This window comes from Solenopsis invicta, chromosome 9 (assembly GCF_016802725.1).
Source record: "Solenopsis invicta isolate M01_SB chromosome 9, UNIL_Sinv_3.0, whole genome shotgun sequence".
Taxonomy (NCBI): Eukaryota; Metazoa; Arthropoda; class Insecta; order Hymenoptera; family Formicidae; genus Solenopsis; species Solenopsis invicta.
In genome coordinates, this window is record NC_052672.1 from 14872283 (window position 1) to 14891910 (window position 19628).

Consider the following 19628-nt stretch of genomic DNA (forward strand, 5'->3'; position numbering starts at 1 on the left):
TTATAATTAATAAAATTCTATTTTTTGGAATTTTGCATTAAATCGTAAAGTTATACAAAAAATATTTATGGAATGCGATAAAGCTCACATAAAAATTTCATATTGCAATAAGCAAATACATTGAAATAAATATATTTAAATAACAAATTATAAAATTATATTATTATTATTATTGTTATTGACTGAATTGACAATGAGACATTGATCACACTGATAAAATCTGTAGTTAGGACGCAAGGAAATTAAGGATATATTACAACCATTTTTTCAAATGTGTTAATATTTATCTTATATTTATAAATAAACTATATACGTATGAAAGTCGTGTTTGTAACATTATACTTTTATTAAACAATACATCTTATAACTTATTTACTTTATTTGTTATTATTTTGTCATTGTTATATTATTAAAAGTTTAATAAAAATCTGAATTTTTACATGTAAGTACTTTAAATATTCAAGATAATTTATGCAAAATTTTATTATGATTCTGAGCTTGTTCTGAAAATAAATAATTAAATTTTGTTTATTTACAGAACAAATTTCAATATCGCAATGGAACTTTACATAAGTCGTCTTGAATATTTAAGCACTTATACAGAAAAAAAATTCAGATTTTATTTTTTAATTATACATACATTGTACATAACATTAATACATTTTCATTGGAGCACATTTCTATTTCTTATTAAAATAATTTTCCACCCAGATAAAAAATTAAATGCCAAATTTTACTTTCAAATGCAGTATAAAACAATCTGTAATTTTTTTTCATAATTTTGAAAAATAGGTGTAATACATCCTTACGGCAACTACGACAAAAAAACTACAATCTAAAAATAAAATTAACTAGGAATTATGACTAATAAGAAATTAAGAAACCTACGAAATTTTGTAAAATTAATGATACCTGTCCAAGAGTTTCTATCAAAAGATTTCATCGATTTATCACGTTTACGTAACTACAGCGTCGTTGCGTCAAACGTTCCCCAGCATTAAGAAATAGAAAGAGAGAGAAACGCACTTTTATTACAACATTATAAAATTTACATTTACACAGTCCGCGGTAACGTGTCCACAAAATCAGAATGCCGTCTCGACGTGGCTGCGGCGCTACGTCGACCCTCACACGAAAAGTACATCAATGCGAAATACATTCAGTAGAAAATAAATACATCTATATATAGTCCGGTACAACTTGCGTCGATTTACGATTCTGCTACGGCCAGAGGGACAGGTGTTAACGTTCGCGGATTGTTCTACGTGTTCGTTCTACAAACTAGCCTCACGCTACTCTACCAGTTAACACAACACATCGACCTGACTTCTACTTTGCTACTCTCGTGTTAATCGAGTCTGAACAGTTGGTTATCAATTGGTTAGACAATGCCGTTACGTTTGCAAGTCTTGTTACGAGACATTATGGACACTTATCACGACACGACATCGATAAATGGGCTTTTGACAGCCCGTTTTTACGTTACATTGGATTAATATTACGACTCTTGCGCGAATAAACGTGACCCGGATATACAAAGACATCTTTTTCTCTCCAACTCGAACGCGTTTGACGTTTTTCTCGTTCGAGTTTATTTTGATCGCGACAACTACATTTGTTGAAAAAGGCGAATAATCTACAATACGTAAGTCCATGACTAATGATTATTGTGAGTTCGTGGTCCTCAGAGTTTCAAATACATGCTTCTCGATGATTTCGTACAACGATCATTGATAGCACGCTTTTAAATTTGTGCATCGAGAAACAACGTATGGCACACTCGATGGTGTGCTCATAAATGATGTTGCAATTTGCTTCACGTAGTACAAATCTACGTAATTACATCGCGATTTGCGTATGTAGAAAGGTTACAATTGTCTCGGTATAGGCAACGAAGACTGAAACAGTAACGTGAATGAAGAAAGAGCCACGGCGAGAGTCGCGTGTCCTATAAAAAGTTCGTTCCAACGAATTTATAGAAAAACGTCAGAATATGTAATTCAAACATCAAAATAAGCCACAGAATTCTGTACAATTTATGAAACATATCGACAATTCAATCAGCAGTTACATTTCGATATAAATAATTTTTACGTAAAAGTATGGGGAGATTTGAATCTCAATCGATGCCTAAAGTGTGATAGAAACAATATCCTGACGTAGCAAGAGAAAAGTTGTATTATCTAATCATATCCCTCTTGTTCTCGATCATCTATTGGTGCATCTATCAACCTATTGTATATTAATGCAGCCACTCAAGCTTATTTCAATGCATTTGAATTCCTTTGAATGATGCCCCGCACGTTAGAACCTGACGCTGTCGAAACACGTATACCCACCACGATCATATCCCAAGGGTATAATCATAGCGAGTGCGTGTTCGGACGATAACTGGTTCTAACGAATTCGCACGAAAACGTCAGTATTAATGAAATGCGTCCCGATGATTACAGTACAGGTCCTAATCACACGGCGCGCTCGCTATAATCGCCTCCACTTACTTCGATATATATGATTATTTCCGACGCTCGGTACAAATTTGTTAGAATGAGGCTCCGTCGGGACACGCATCCCACCATGACGAGAATTCGCTCCGACGAGTTCGTACGAAACCCGTCAGAATTAATCGCATCCTTGGGTGAGGTTGAGACAGTCGGAAGAATTGCGAAACGACACAGTTCGCTTCGCACGACGATACGACTGTCTACACGCGATTACCGCCAGGAGAGCGCACCGGGAATGTTTCGTCTCCCTATTATTTAAGACATCTATCTCTGCTGGTCATCTAACACGATCTACTACGTCTACCGCTACGGTCTAATGCACGCTAGAGCCAGATACGCAAATGAGAACGAATGAGCACGAACGAGTCTGACCTGCTCTTAATTCGATAAGTCAAGGACATAAAAAAGCGTATGCGTCTTGAACGTTCCTTCTGCGCTGTAATTAGCAGCATTTGTCGATTGCCCTTATTATCGTTAACGACAACGGAAAGAGAGTGGATTGATACGTATCTCACAATTACTCCAAGTATATAAAACTTATAATCGCGAACATTTTTTTTTTGTTCGATAATTAAAAGATACAGGTAAATGTTGCTAACGTAACTAGAAAATATCGATCGAGGACTCATTCGTTATGCAGAGAATAAAATCACAGTTACGCGCGACTAACTATATCGATCGCAAACTAATCGCGCTCTCTCAATCGCGGATAAATAAATAATTTATTGTTTTCAATCGACGAAACAATCGTCTACTTTTGTAATGAAACAACGTGTTTCTTTTACAAACCGTGCGCTGTTTTATACGCTTACAGTCGTCGCCCAAAAAGAATTCTACATTATTATTATATAATTGATATACAATATTAAATCATTATTATTTAATATAAATTATGCAGTACATAACGAAGAATACGCTGTATCTTTTTTTTTTCGTAAAAAAATCTATTTCGTGGACGGACACTGCATAAGCTACGATATTTAACGCGTCAAAGATATAGCGCAAAAATATGCAGCATGAAATGCATGAAAAAGAAATCTCCAGAGCTCGCTTAAAGTGAAAAAAAAAATTTACTTCCAGTTGGGGAAACTTTCTAAGATAACTATAGTAATCGCGCGAGATTGTATGTCGAGAAAGCATGCAGTGCCTGTCGATCTTTCCCATCCACCCATTCGTATTCGACATTCATCGTCGATATTCTCTCATATGCATATCAATAGACACGTTCGCAAACGCACAGCTACGCACAGCTACGCACAGCCTCACACGCGCACCCGTATACACGTACATACACATACGGACGTACATTCGTAAATACAATACACCGGTATAGATAGGACATTTATTTAACTTAGATGCTTGCTTGCAAGTTAACGCTAAGGCAAGTACGCGAAACAGACAAAGCCAAGTCATTTAACTACGAATTCTCCCTATCTCTCAAACTTGCAAATTTGTTTACGCCGATGGGAATTCTCTATTCGAACGCACATAAAGTTTCGCGACCACGAGGTAATGCGCGAAATCTCCGAATGCGCTTCTAATTCCGAACGTCCCGGGAATGAACGAAGCGGAACGATACAAAAGTAGTTGGGAAAGGTAGTCCATGAGAAGCTAAATTCCTGGTCCCATTTCTCAAGCATTATCGCCAGCGGCACTTGCTACGCCTGCCCGCGCGTTTCCGAAAACCCGGTTTCGGCGACGGAACTTTTGATAAAATCTCTTCCGCATTTCTCCTCTCGCATATTTGATCAATGCGCGGCCACTTACCGGATGTTTTATCAAAGTTCTCGTCGTGAAAGACGCTTAAATTTCAATTTCAAATTTTGCACACAACGTCCGCGAGGATCGGTAGTCAAACTTAGCACACTTTGTAAGGCGATTATCATCGCTTAGAATATCAAACTGTTTTCACCGTATTTGACAAGACGTTGCTTTTTATCTACGTTTAATTTCGTCTACGAGGATATATCGCGCGAGTATTATCCTGGATAATCGAGATGACTGATCTAAGCCGGATAAAATGTGCAAAATTTGATGATTTGATATAATGTACGCTCATACCGTACTACCCGAACAATCAGACCTAAAAGTGTCATCACAGATTGACAGAAGGCGTGTAAAATACATTATAGACACAGTCATAAGAGATACGCCACTGCAGTAATTATCAATTAAATACAGTCATAAGACGAGTTACGGTAAATATACATATATGCGCAAGCTTATTTGTAAATATAAATCTCGAAACGCAAGTGGCGGAACCAGAGCAGAATTTTATGCGAGGAAAGACGAGATATTTGATTTTGTCGGGACGCGTAAAGCTCATCTCTGCCCTTTAACTAATTAAAATTTTTAACTAATTGAAATTATTTTCAAGCCCCTTTAATTTTTCCATATTTTGCAAAAAAAAAAGATTATGTTTGTATATATAATTTTACTTCTTATACAAATTATACCTGGATCCGCCAATACAAAATGTCTATACGATCGCAAAAATGATACGTAATAGTACTACATACATTATATTTTTTTTATTTGAAAGTTTGTGTAGTGCGGTTGATATAAAAAATACTTTTGTCCGTTATAACGTTACTATTATACTTCGATCAGCAAAATTTTTAACTGGATTGTCATATACATTAAAATTAAAAAATAATATTGTCTGCATTGGGAACAAATACGTAAATCAATTTTTCGTATTTGCACGTTACCAGATTAAAATATATAGAATTACAATATTAATACGCTAAAATTAAAATTTTTTAATTAGAAATTCTATCGTAATTCTCTTTCGTCTCTATTTATTGTTTTTTTAAAACAATCACGATAGAATCGTATAAAAATGTTGTTTTTTTATTTGCAAACAGTAACGAAAATTCCAGTATAAGTACTAAATGATTAAGTTGGATTTAAATCTAATTTAGTAGTGATATTGTAAATTTAGAAATTGATATCATGTATATAAAAATGTATTGTTTCAATCACACATCGTTAGATAAAAAAACATTGCTAATTAATATGTATATTTTATTTTCTCCACTTTCAAAAATGTATAATAAAAATCTGTTTAAGTGTGTTGAAGTGACCGATAAAAATGATTATTGCAATAAAAAAGTCGAGTAAAGGAGTAACTCACCGGATAGGACTATAACAGTCGCAATAGAGAAATATCCTTTCTCGAAGAAATATCGTTGAACCTAAAGTCCACGCAAAGTCCATAAATTTCGAAATAACATTGTTCTATGTCACGCGAGGCACCTTCTTCTATTTTTATATCTTCTCCTCCGATATGCGAATAAAAAGATTTGACGCTTATACTCGTAATGCGATCATCGTTATTGTTTGTCAGTCATAAATATATGGCCCTATTACATGTCTAGGTCGAAGCATCGATCATGTAACAGCGCGTTATCAATTCAATACGTGTTCAGAGTGTAATCGTGTTAGATTCTTTCTAGCTACATATACTTGACTATTCTCTTATATACGCGAAGTGAGACTGTCATTTATACAATATATTCGATTACGTTCCTCAATACAGTTACATATCCTAAACTGTACTTTGAGAAGGTCACATAATTATGAAGGATATAGATACGTGTTTCTTTTTTTTTTTTATAATACATTTTTATAATACGCGTGTTGGCTTGCGTCAGTTCAAATGTTGAATTCAATGATATGGAATTATAAGTGGAAAGCATTGCAGTTTCAATATGTTTTAATACATCCACTTTACACAAATACACGCGCGATAACGCATCTTATCGTTAATTATTAAGATACATATGTACAAACAGAATAAATGTTTAGATGTAAAGCAGGATAGATATGTGCTCGAATTATATACGATTAACAGTAATCAAAAAGCCGCGATCGTGGAATGTACAAAAGATTTAATAAATTTGCTACTGTGCAATCTGCAAACGAGATTTTAAGATGCAGCGAATATTTTCAGCCTCACGAATCTGATAAAATATTACCAACAAGTAACAAAATTTGAAATTACATAAAATATTATTTTTATTTGGAGAAATAAAAAATAATAAAAAAATAATACCGCAACAATATCTTATATTTATATGATTTTACAAAAAAATAAAAATATGTGCAAAATTCGTTTCCATGTATATTTGATAGAAATCATTAAAAATAAAATTAAATTATTTCATGTGTCATATGCTGTTAAACAATTAGTTAACAAAAGTTGATTGATTTTTCAACAGAATAACACACGCATATTTAGACTTGCAATAACTTTGTTGTTTGAAATAAAATTGTGCGTAAACGTAAAGTTTAAAATATCAGAATATTAAAAGGTGAAATTCAAAGAATGTTGACGATTATTTAGGCACGTCATTCAAGAACGCTGGAACGGATTACGAAAAGAAGCTCTTTCTGGAATGTACCATCGCGAATCTGATACTCGCGATCGCAGCTGTGCGGCTTGTGTGGACGGAGCAAGCGCATTCTCGCGAATAGAGCGAATGCCGGTGTCACTCGCGAGCGAGTGTCCTCCAATGAAACGCTGCTAAATAAATCGCGATCCCTGAAAACAGTGTCCGTACCGAGAAAACGCGACGCAGCAAAGCGAACGCATCGCCGCGCGGCACGTAACGAATTACCCGGCCGGGGTGAAGAATGGCGTCGTTTTCCAGAATAATTGGCACGACAATATTCACCGACCGATTTTACACGAAATACACGGGAGAGCCTCGAGAGGCGATCGACTCGCACACGAAGAGTGTTTTCGCGTTAATCCCGGCTCTTTCGTCGTAAATCGTCCGCGTTCTCCGCGTCAATATGATGCTGTTGGATATAAGTTCTTACACTCTTCGTTAATCCGAGTACGCGTGGATGCAGCTTAGTTATTTCCGCGTCGAGATGACAGGGGCAGTAATTAATGCACCGTGTGTAATTACTTAGTGTACTCGTTTTCTCATAGGGGATATTAGTACTTCGGCGGATAAGAGCAATTATTTGCAACCAGATATGTTTAAGGGGAAACGTACGTAATTAATGATCGAGATCAAATCACGTCTTATGCGATATGTAGATTTAAAATTAAATAGCTCAAAAGAGAGATGGCAGCGTTACGTGATTTTTGATTTTTGATTTTTAAAACAAACAGCGAGTCAATCTGAGTACAAGACGAGAAAGACGTTTGTTAAGCAGTTTGTGCGAGTGTACGTGGTTGTGTATATTAGTACAGCATTAGAGCGTCGACATTCGTCGACTAGTTCTTTGTTTCCTCAGTGAAAAAATTTTATGCTCGCTCAATTTGTCTCCAAATTTATATCTCATAATGTTTAAAGTTTACAGTATTTTCGCCAATAGAGCAATACATTACGGTACTTGACTTTGATCCTTATTCGATCACCATCAAAAGAACCTTTCCCGCAAGAGACCGCGTTCCCGATTTACATAATAAATGGCTAAAGAGACTCTTTTCTTGCCTTCTTAAGATCGATCCCGCTAAATTGTCGAACGTCGAGGCCGATAGACGCGAGCGGAGCACTGAAAGTTTTAACTGATATTATTGCCATCTTTATTATCGAATCGCCCTTATCTGATCCACTTGACTTCACCTCGTTACCGGAATGTTATTAACTTTAGGGGATGATGAGCGCCGCCAAGTGCCTCCTTAAACGTTATGGCATTTTCATCTACCGGCCGACTTACCGCGGCAGAGCCATAATTCGGGATGTGGTGTTCGCGACGTTACTCGCGTGTGTTCGTCGAGCTTAAATCTCACACATAGCGAACTTATAGTGCACCAGCGTAAATTACTCCCCTCCAGCGGGCACGTATATAACTTCGCGGCCGGCATCCTCCCTCTCGGAATGCCAGTAAGCCCCGTCGAGAAATTTAATCGAGATTGGGAAAACCTTATTTTCCCTCTCGCCCGCGTTTCACGTCTCGTCTTGCAGCCAGATAAAATGCTGTCGCGAGTGAGACACTCGTCCCTCCCTTGTTGCAAGATGGGATCTCGCAGAGAGAAACAGACTTCCCGCTTCTCGCCCGCCGAGAAATAGACGTTCCGCGATAAATGAGAAAGTGCACTGTCTAAAAAGAATGCGACGCATGATAATACCAGGAACTTGCTGCTGAATTTTATAATCAGACGCGTTTATGTTCGCCTCGAGAAATTTCATCTGGGACGAAAACGCCTTGGAACTTTAGTCCCATTAATCGGAGTACGTGCCTTTCGATCCGTACATATATGTCACATCCACCAAAGTTTTGTGACAAAATCCTAAGTTATCATTTGGAGAATATTTCCACTGCAATGGACGGCAACCATTCGTATCAGCGTCCCAAAACATTGGGCCATACATTATTATAAATTTCAACTGACTATATTTTACAATCAGGTCCAATAAGATGTAAAACTTCTGTACGGTTAAATAATTACAAATTATTATGTCACGTATATCATTAGTGCCAATTCTTTAGGTCCTCATTATTTTTTTTTTTACAAAATAAAATAATATCGTAGGAGCCGTTTTACATGTTAATGAAAAATGAAAGCGTTTTTATATAAATTATTAACAAATCTATCCAGTGTTGTAAATATAGTCAGATGACAAAAAACGTACTACGTAAATATACATATATTTATGTGATAATGTATATGCTTTCAATTATGTCGAAACTACCTTTGCTTAAAAGATCTCGTTCCTGGCATCCTTATAAAAACGAAAAGAACTGCACAATGCAAAATAGTTGAAACACAAATAGTTGAAGACGAGTCGTAAAAATTTGGGAAAAAATAAATAAACTCCTTGTAAGGCCATACCGGAGGCAATCCCCCGGTGCAACATCGTGCGTCAATGCAATGATTGCCCGATCTCGCAAAAACGAATTGCTCATTGCGTAATGAGCGTCTGGACAGACGAGGACATCTTTATCGGCGGCATCCCCTTGCTTTGTGCAGCCTGTACGTGCGTCGCATCGCATCGCATCGCGTCGCATCTAAAGCTCGTAGACGTCACGTCCGTTCGGTCTGGCCACAGCCGGACGACAGGACGACGGACTCGCGTATGAGTGAATGATGTGCACTCGGAGGCGCACGTCGCTAGAATTTCTACCCTCACCACCGCGCGGTCTCCTCGAGAAGCTCACCGTGGTCTTGCAGCAGCAGTAATGGAAGAGCTTGACGTAAGCGCTGCGAAAGTGGCGGTCCGCCACGCAGTAGAGCAGATTGTTGAAGCAGGACTTGGAGAGGGCAAACCAGGCCAGGTTGTAGTGCACGCGCGCGCTAACTGGAATGAAAGAATTCACGCAAACCGCCAGCCCGAACGGCAACCAAAACACGACGAACATCACGCAGCTGCACATATTCGTCTTCGCGAGCTCGTAGTCCCAGGAGAAGGCGGCCGGCGGCTTGTACGAGCCCCGCGTGGCCCGTCGCACGCATATCACCAGCTTCACGTACAGGCAGAACGTTATCAAAGCTGGCAGCCCAACCAACACGCTTGCCCCTATCGCTTGTTCCATCGCGATACCGCTGAGCTTGCGACGGCAAAAGTCGGGACCTATGTCCAAGGACGATTGCAAGGCCACCACAGTCACGGCGATTAGCCAGACGACGATGATCGTGGCTGTTACACGACCCGTCGTCAAGCTGGCGTATCTAAGAAATATGAAATATATTGTTGAGTATTAATGAATGAAACGGAAAAAGAGTGTATGCGTTAGCTTCTTCATAACGGAAAATATTGTAACAAGTGCTACTCCACCGCAACTCCTCATAACTTTGAGTAATTGTACATACATACGAGTATATAATCTGTGGTGATACGATAAGCGTTTTAAGATAATGTGAATATAGACTGCTAAGGCATCATTAACTCAGCTTGCCGTCATAACTTGAGGACACACCTAGGAATAACTCTCACAGAGATAACAGGAGATAATACGTTGTCTCGTCGGATGGATATTTCCCCCTTAATTGCGTCACGAGCTTGTTTAAGTCCCGGCTTTCTTATACGGCGTATTCAATTAAAGAAAATATTTCCCTCGGTGATACACTGCGACTGCAATTACGGAGTTGGTCGTACTAGTCTGTGGATTAACGAGGGGCTTGAAAAACGAGTCGGTAGTTACGGAGTTAGCGGTGCTGGCGGACGATTTCTCGTTTACAATGCGAGGAAACTTCCTCGAGTCCACGTGTTCGCCGTGATTCTTCTGACGCGACCGGTTAAAATACTTCCCGTAACGCCGTATTGTCGCGAAACTTTCAGCGTGCGTATGAAAAGCAGCAGTCGTCGTCGTCGTCGTCGTCGTCGTCGTCGCCACCGTCGTCGTCGTCGTCATCGTCGTCGTCGTCGTTGTTGTCGTCGCCGTCGTCGCCGTCGTCGTCCTCGCCCGTCTCTCCCCCGAGATCGTCTGCTATCGGTTACGAATTCCGGCAATTCAAGCTAAAGAGAACGTCGCCCGGAATGCGAAATTACGAACTCGATCGTGACGCTGATAGAGAACCGTGGAAGCACTTCAACGTCAAACTCCAAGTTCCAAGCAGTGGTCGCCATACGCCATTATACGCGATGGCTTAAACTGATAACAGTAATTTGATTTCTACCCCATTCGCTGTGTTTACATTACCCATATCCAACAAACGACGTTAACCATCGCGAGGTATTTTCATGCGAAGGCCACAAGCGATACGATATATCCGAGCATGTATTACGACATTATCATTTTCTCTCCAGCTCTAATGATGTTATCCGCCTGTAATAGGAGGCATTAGCCCAAAATATTCATGTACTGAATGAAAAAGCGTCAAGATAGCGATATAATAAATAAGGCAAATGGAATAATGACGGATAGAAAGCACAATTTCGAGGAGTGTTAGCTATCGATTTCTCTATGCATTGAGTTTCATCTTTTTGTGGATAAACAGGCGCGGTCATAATTTTCTTCCCTTTATTGTCTCTACTCCGACCTTCGACCCGAACGATGACCCGACTCGCTTATATTACTGTATTTAGGGTGTTGCCTTAGAAACACTTGCCCAGTGGAGATATCAAAGTCAGATATAGAGAATAGACGCATATTTTAAGAAAATACGCGTCTATTTTCTAGAAATTATTATACCGAGTTTCGGTGGTGTGTTGTTGCTGCGCGAAAAAATCGCCACGATATCGTCGCAACAAAAGGGGATTTGAAATAGAAGAAAGCACATATGTTTTTCTGGGAATGGTTACATAAATTTCTCGATAATCGTTAGTGGAAATAGAGAGTTGTTACGAGAAAAACGTCCCCGAGGCAGAACAAGAATGTGCATGCGTGGGGAATTGCAGGAACGTGGTATCGATTGCTGGAATCGCCGGTGCACTCGCTTTATCTTTCGGCTGGCAAACAGTTAACACAAGCGGGCGTAATTTTCGGCCGCTATTGTCGCGGACGGCGGTAAGGCCACCGGGGACCAAAGAGCTTTACAAGCACAGGTTTTGGTATATATGTTACTACGACCGCGCCAAATGAAGACCCGCCTGCAAGAACCAGATAGCCTCGCCTTTGATCGAAGTGAATTATTTACATGGAAATGGAGACAATCTCCTGCTGCACAGGATAATGCAAGTGTTTATTAAGGCAAATTGTTAGTCGGTAGTTGCAGCAGTTTGATGAAGTTCGGAAGCTTGTTTACGTGCTAACCATAAATGGATTTAACTCCATCTTCACATATTGGCTCTGATAACGCGCGGGATAAAATTGATTGTTCCCGCCTTTTCTTCCGCGCGCCTCTTCTCACCTCTAGCCCCTTCACTCCTCGCAAACTCGATCGACTTGAATACGTCTGTTAAATTTTATCAAAGATATATTGAAAGAGAGAGAGAAAGAGAGAGATAGAGATAGATAGATAGATAGAGAGAGAGAGAGAGAGAGAGAGAGAGAGAGAGAGAGAGAGAGAGACGGAGATCTATAAATAATAGAAAATTTAATTTTTCCTGGGTACTCGACTGCCAATAAAAATTTTCACCAATGTATCACTGGCGAAATAAAACGAGACTAATATCATTTCCGTTTTAGATTATATATCAAACAATTCGGTTTGATTAACCGGCAAGCGTCACACTGTGAATATTCTTTATCTAGTTATCGAAAAACCGCAGCCAGCCGATAAAATTCACGTTAAAAAAACCCGTCCCTCCCCCCGCTTTTTTTTACCAAACCAAAGAGAAACCCTTTTTGCCCGAGCCTTTGCGCGAGCGAGAGTTTGTTAGTTTTTGCGGCGGTCCGACAAATCGAGACACCCCGGGGTTCGATCCATTTTTCATGCCACCCTACGGGACAAATAACAAACTTTGTTAACGATTACACCGCGTACATCAGTTCGGCCGTCCGTCCCTCCGAGCGAGTGACGGGAAAGCGGCCGTGGGCAAGAACGGACGGACGTGCCTGTGTGTCGCGTCGCGTCGTTCCGGAAGCGGACCGCTCAATTAGTATCCGACAAACGCCACCTCGTAAACAAAGCGCGTGGGTTAAAGGCGACGCTTTGAAGGGTCCTCTTCCTGACGCGACGGACGCGGGGAAAAAGGAGTAGTCGCGCATGGTGGCAAGCGCACGGTGGCAAAAAGCGTCGACAATCGCAGGAATGTAGCAGCTATTGATCGCCCCAACGGTCACGTGTGCTATATCTTTTCGATCGTCGAAGCCGGCACTTAATTCGACGGCGGATGGGCCTCTATCTCTCCCTCTCTCCCTCTCTCACTCTCTCTCTCTCTCTCTCTTTCCCTCTTATCCTTCCCCTCTGTCCTTCCGTCGCTGACAACGCGCGTTTCGCCGTCTCTTTCACCCATCGTCCGTCGACGCACGGGCTCGAGCGGGTCCGCCGATGTCTCCCGATGAAGAATAAAAAAAAAGAAGTATTCCGGATGAGACGACGCGATAACGGTAATAGCGGACTCGTCTCCCCGAGCGGTGGCAGTTACAGGGTTGTAATATTGATCGGGCACCGGGTCACCGTTCATGTCCAGAGTTGGATTCGCGCCATTTCGACGGTCAGACGAAAGGTCAGCACCATTTTCTACTATTTTCGCAATAAGTTGATCAATCTTTCGCTTTCCAACTCATGTGTCGTTTTTGCAACGCCATATTTGTCGAGTGTAATCGGTAGCGATATAGATGTACATTTGTGCATTAATCGAGTCTTTCGCGGAAAAAGAAAGCATTTTTACATCTTTTAAATGGTATAAATTGTAATGTACGAGAGATCTCCCCGAATGATAATAATATGGATTAACGTGATGTTTAGCTGATTGGACGACGAATTGCATTATTACGTGTTCAGCCTGCGCCATGAAAGCTAACTAGGAAACATTTTAATCCAGAACTGTGTCTATGCGCAAATGGAAATGTCGCAGCAAATGAATTTGCATAGAAAGTTGGAGTTTTGCATATAAATAGTGCCGAGCCAGACACAATGTGTGTCATTACTTTAGAATTGCGTTTTCGCACCACAGCACTGTAATCGTATTGTCCGGAAAAGCCATAAATATATAAAATATTGGGTAACCATCGCATTATGAAAGCGATATTCTGCATTTCGCTCATAAAGCCATAAAATCATGATGTCATTAAACTGAGCGTCGCATTTAACGCGTTGACTGTTTCTAGCACAAAAATATTCTGATATTATTGAGAAATATGATTCTTTGGCTATAAGTTTCAGATTATATATAGAAAGAGTGAAAGAAAAACTATAAAGCATATAAATTGAAAACATCTAGAAATTAGAAGAATCGAGTACATCAATTTGTTTTCGTTCTCAACTTTATTAGAAATCGTGTCCTAAAATATGTTATATTTTACATCTAGAAATTTGTGAAGAATATTCTCTTTCTTTCTCCTCCTCTCTTTCTTTTCTTTCTCAATAAAGGATATTTTGGCTGAATGTAAACCGACAGCACGAGCAATCAGAAATACAAAAAGAGAAAAATGACTGAACTGCAGTTAAGTTGACCTTCCAAAGAACTTCTCAATTTCGCATGATGTATATATCACGCTCGAATATCACGGAGCTAGAAAAGGATCCCTAGGATAAAATAGACGGGAGAACGAAACGCGACCATGATGTCACGTGGCAGTCGACGCGTTAAATTGCGGAAACACCCCTTTTACGCGGGTCTCTCTCCATTTCCACTGTACCTTTCGGCTGGCAGACACAGACGTGCGTAATTTTCGGCGGCGATTGTGGCTAACGTTAGTACGGTCACCAGGAAGCAAAGAGCCTCAAGGGTCCACTCGAATCGGCAGGCACCCAGGGACTCGGCGTAGCCCGCCAGGATTACGATCACCGAGACCGGTATTACCAGGCCAGTCACCAGCAAGTCCGCCAGCGCCACGTTCACGAGGAATGCGTTTCCTGGAAAAAAAACCGGCGTGAAACTCATTAAAGTAATTAGCTTCTAACAGTTCTTGCGATCTGGAAACGCTCGAGAGACTCGGCGTTCCGCACTTTTTGCGTTCGAATTACATTGTGGGCACGATCGTGGCAGATGTGCCTCGAGTAATAATCCCGTGTCGCGCGCGAAAACCTCAAAATTACTCGAAACGATATCTAAATTAATACGCGAATCGTCTATTTTCCAAGCGAAGTAAGCTCGGCTCTGGAAAAGAACTTGCCGAAATCAATACACCGCGCTTGTACCCGCTTTTTCTTCACACGAAATTCATAATCTGTCCAAACTTTTCACATGAGCGGCATTTACACAACTTTTATTTTGGCCAATTTCTTGATAGATGAGCGGATTTTATCACATGACAGGTGATAATTTAAATTCACTTCGCACAAATTTAATAACCAAAATATAATAAAATTTTTTAACATCTGTGAAAAAAAGTGTGTTTATGAATACTTGCGCAAGTTGTATAAATTTAGAAAAACTCTGTATACAAATAACGTTAGCTGTAATTTTAATTTTAACGAAAATTGTGTCGAGAGGCAGGTGGAAAACTGGGCAGTAGATTATGCTAATATGTATAAATTTCATTCACTTTTTTTTTTATTTCTGCCTCTGTCTCGATATCCTTTGATGCACGAGCGGGTCGTTTTGTCGCGATTCAGCATAGTTACAATTTACCGTCCGAAATGTAATCCAGTGGGTTAGACCTCGTCTTTTCCGATCGATCGGGCACGCTTCGCCGCGGCACGCCGTTCGAAGTGGGATTTCGGACAGTGATATAAATTCGCGGGGTAACCGTGTTGGACACGTACCTATCTATCGCGCACGACGCCAGGATTTCGCCTGTACTGCCAAGAGTCTAAGACATCCCGCACTTTTCCTCTTCCGTTGGCAGAAGTGCCAGCCTTCGAACGGGTATTCTTGTGCCAAGCTATTATATTACGCAGACTATCATCTTGAATTTTTTTGCAGCTTCACGCTGAACTAAAGGAGCGTGGAGACGCTTGATTTTCGCCCCCTCCCCCTGCCCCGTCGAAGAGAAAACTCAGAAGAGAGACCCGGCCGGCCAATCTCCAACATTTAATCAACGCACGCCCACAGGGGCATAATATCGGAGGTCGTAGCTTCTGCTCGGGCGAATCGTAAAAGCCATAGTAATTGCAAAACGATGTCGGCCGAAACGAACAGTCACGCCGGCTGTAAAACTTTACTCAGACGGCGGCAACGACGACGATGATGACGACAACGACGACGACGACGACGACGACGACGACGACGACGACGACGACGACGACGACGACGACGACGACGACGGCGACAAAAACGAGGGATAAGGCCGCGGTGTCGCCGCAGCTGTTATTGCGAGTCAACGATTATAGCGTTTCATAAGTTCATACGTAGAGCCGGGATAAGCGAAATACCAAATTGTAGAAAGTCAGAAGAAAGAAAGGGGCGTAATATCCGCATTACCTCGCATTGCCCCTCTCGCGACACGATATATTCCCTCGATTCTCGGGGATTTCCCCGAGATCAATACCCCGACGAAGACACGGAGAAAAGGAAATAATATCCGTACGTCGTCACGTCCTTAGGGGAGTATAACGCTATAATAAGATTGCACGCGTCCGTGTGCACGAGAGAGAACAAACGTATGTCGCTCGCTCGCTCTATGAGTAATAAAATGCGTAATAAGATTTTTTTTGCCAAGTGTGTGTGCGTTAGAGCATCGGGCTTTCGCGCCAGGTTTAACGATCTATTCTCGAAGAAAAAAGCAGACGTAACCATACTCGGCACGCCACCGAGAGTGAACAAAGTTTTCATTAGTCAATCGCCACGTCGCATGCATATGCATGCGCGCGCGTACGAGAAATAATTATTATAATTATACATTTCCTCGTAGCCGCCCTTTACCCGTGCTCGTTGTTGTTGTTGTCTGACTTCACTCACCCTTACAAGATAAATTTTCATTTACTATGGTTTCCTTATGTAAATAGATACCGCGCACAATGGGATAATGCCCCGCGCCGACGTGAAACGACGCAGTGGGTTATCAAGTATTCAAATTACATTTAAAGAAAAAAACATGTACGTTGTTAAAACTACCGAGCATCACGATTCTAACCTTACAGCTTAATTGAGCGGCAAAAGCACTTTTAAGAAGTCATCAACACCTATAAATTACGGACAAAGTGCGGTGCATTATATATAAATTGCAACCTGCACGTGTAATTTTAACATTTTTTTCTTGACGTCTCGTCGCTATCTCGTATATATTGAGATACTTGAAACTGACATTTTACGTTAAAGCATAGGGTATAATTGTAACATGTGTTCATATATACATATATTCGCGATACAAAGCTTTAATCAATTATTTATTTAAAATTTTTATTACTATGCAAAGCTCTGAAATAATTTAAACATACACGTGTGGCACAGCTAAAGAATTAATAATTCCAAAGCCACAACATAAAAAATATCTGGAAATGTGCTTCAGCAGATAAAGTAAATTACATCGCGTTATACCTATAGACGACACTCTCGCGGCAAAGCTGAGGCGACATTTTTACCGAGGCGACCTCGGACTTGTCGCTTTTCGGAAAGCGCGAAACGTAGTGGCACCAACACGCCAACGACTCAACACGGCCGCAAACGTGTTCGCGCCTTTGGCGAGGATATTACACCGCGATAAAAATGATTACGCGACAAATTGCACCGTCCGCGCTTCGGCAAGGGAAGGCGCTCCTCTTTCTGCCTTTCGCCACCGCCTCCATCCCCGGTTAATAGGATGAAATATCGCGGGTTCTCGGTAGGTAGGCGAAAACCCGGAGAGAGTCGCGCGGCAAGCAGAGGGTCGACAGAGGATCGAGAGATCCGCTCTCTTCAGGTATCGACGAATTAAGCCCTGCAGTAGTCGCATTCGCGCCGCCCGCCCGCATTCGCCGATCGCATTTTCCGGAGGTACGTTTCGGCGTGACGAGATCCGATCGATTCAGCGGTTGATGCGTGGAATAAATTATCCCGCATCAGCGCTCGTGGCGTCACTTCGAAATTGATTCTCTCTATCTCCCTTCTCTATATCTCCATCTCTCATCCGGGTCCCCTGTCTAGCCGCAGTGCCGCAGCATCGTCATGGGAACGTGCACCCTTCCCCTTCCACCAAGGGTATTCTTCTACGTACCGAATGAATCCGCGCTGATCAGAATTTGTTTTAATCGATTTACCGAGTCAGCCCGCCGCTCGCGCTCTCGTGCTCTCTCTCTCTCTCTCTCTGTCTTTCTGTCTCTCTCTTCTCGCCGGGCCTCGTTTCACGAGCGCCGAACCGAACTATTCGCCAACCGCACCGCGGAGTACTCGAAGTATTCGCATTACCGGCGGGGATTCACCGCGTTCGGCCGCCGCCTCCGTGATCGGGGTTTCCAAGGGGAGCATCCAGACGAGACGAGATGGGACAGGAGCGAGGAGAATCGACAGAGAGAAAGAGAGAGAGAGAGAAGGGGGAAGGAGAAAGATATGGAACGGCGCTCTCTCGTTGCGGCATTAGATACAGGTCGGGCAGAGTTATACGGCAACCGGGCCCGCTCGTGCGGCTACGCGCCGCGAAATTGACTCGCTCATCCGTGTACACCCTTATAGCGACCCCACGACTGCGCAATCCATTACGGCGCCATCGGGTTACCGGGCATCGCGGATCCGCTGCGGTGTCGGCTTTTTGTTTCTCCCGAGTTCTCGCCGCGCCGGCAGAGTTCACGCAAACGAAGCCGAAGTCCGTCCGACACTTCACGTCCGCAGTAGAAATGGGGTTTACGTCAGGCACGAACGGACATCCACGAGCATTTCCCGATCCTTTCTCTCTCTCTCTCTCTCTCTTCATTTCTCTCTCCTCGATTCCCTCTTTCCCGTACATACGTCGTGCGCCGTACACCGGAGAAGAGACGTTCCTCCTGCTGGCGCGGGGGAAAAAGGAGGAATCGCGTGTTAGGGCCGGATTTCCGGCTACAGACAGCCCAGTTGCCGTCGCGTCACGTTCGGACGTATTTATTGGAAAGGGACCATCGTGAAGTTCGAAATTGCGCGCGCGATCGGCACATTAAAACTTCAATCTCGTTACAAGCTTTATTCGATGTCCTACGATGTTCCACCCGTATCATGCTTTTGTATGATGTATTATTATCGCATAAACTGACATGTACTCGAGGAAAATTATTATTTTTTTTTTTATTAATAAAGATCTCTAATCCAAGCTTTTTTTTACTTTAAGAAAAGATATGTGCTATTCTATAAGATGTAGCAAATACGAAGCTATCATCAATAGAATTATATTATATTATTAAAATTATTAATTATAAAATAATTAAAGAGCGATCATACGAAAAAATTGAATTAATATATTAAAATATAACGATCTGTATTCAGAACACGCTTATAAAAATGTTAGCGTGTCATTTTTTGTCATTCTATCTTTATTATGATCAAACATGTAATGAATGATAAAGACAGAATAACGAAAAAGCACGCTAACATCTTTATAGGCGCAGTCTAATTATGGGCTTATGTATATCTCCATTGTATTTTTGTCAATATATACATTACGAAATAGATAGTTTCGTAAGAAAAGAGCTAATATAAAATAGCTTTTATAGCTTATATTCTTATCACATATGTTCTTAAAATATCAAGAAAACATATGGCTAGACATATATAAAAAAAAAAAAAA

General features: G+C 41.2%; 1 protein-coding gene across 1 annotated transcript in view; it reads right to left on the bottom strand.

The window, feature by feature from the left end:
- Nucleotides 1-1011: 1011 nt before the first annotated feature.
- LOC105201914 (histamine H2 receptor-like) overlaps nucleotides 1012-19628 on the bottom strand; it is a 168027-nt gene continuing 149410 nt past the window's right edge. The window contains exons 5-6 of the mRNA XM_039453946.1: nucleotides 14655-14871; nucleotides 1012-10137 (exon numbers count right to left, since the gene is read on the bottom strand). Of these exons, the coding sequence (XP_039309880.1) occupies nucleotides 9477-10137; nucleotides 14655-14871 (878 nt within the window). The 3' untranslated portion in view covers nucleotides 1012-9476. The remainder of the gene's footprint in view (nucleotides 10138-14654; nucleotides 14872-19628) is intronic.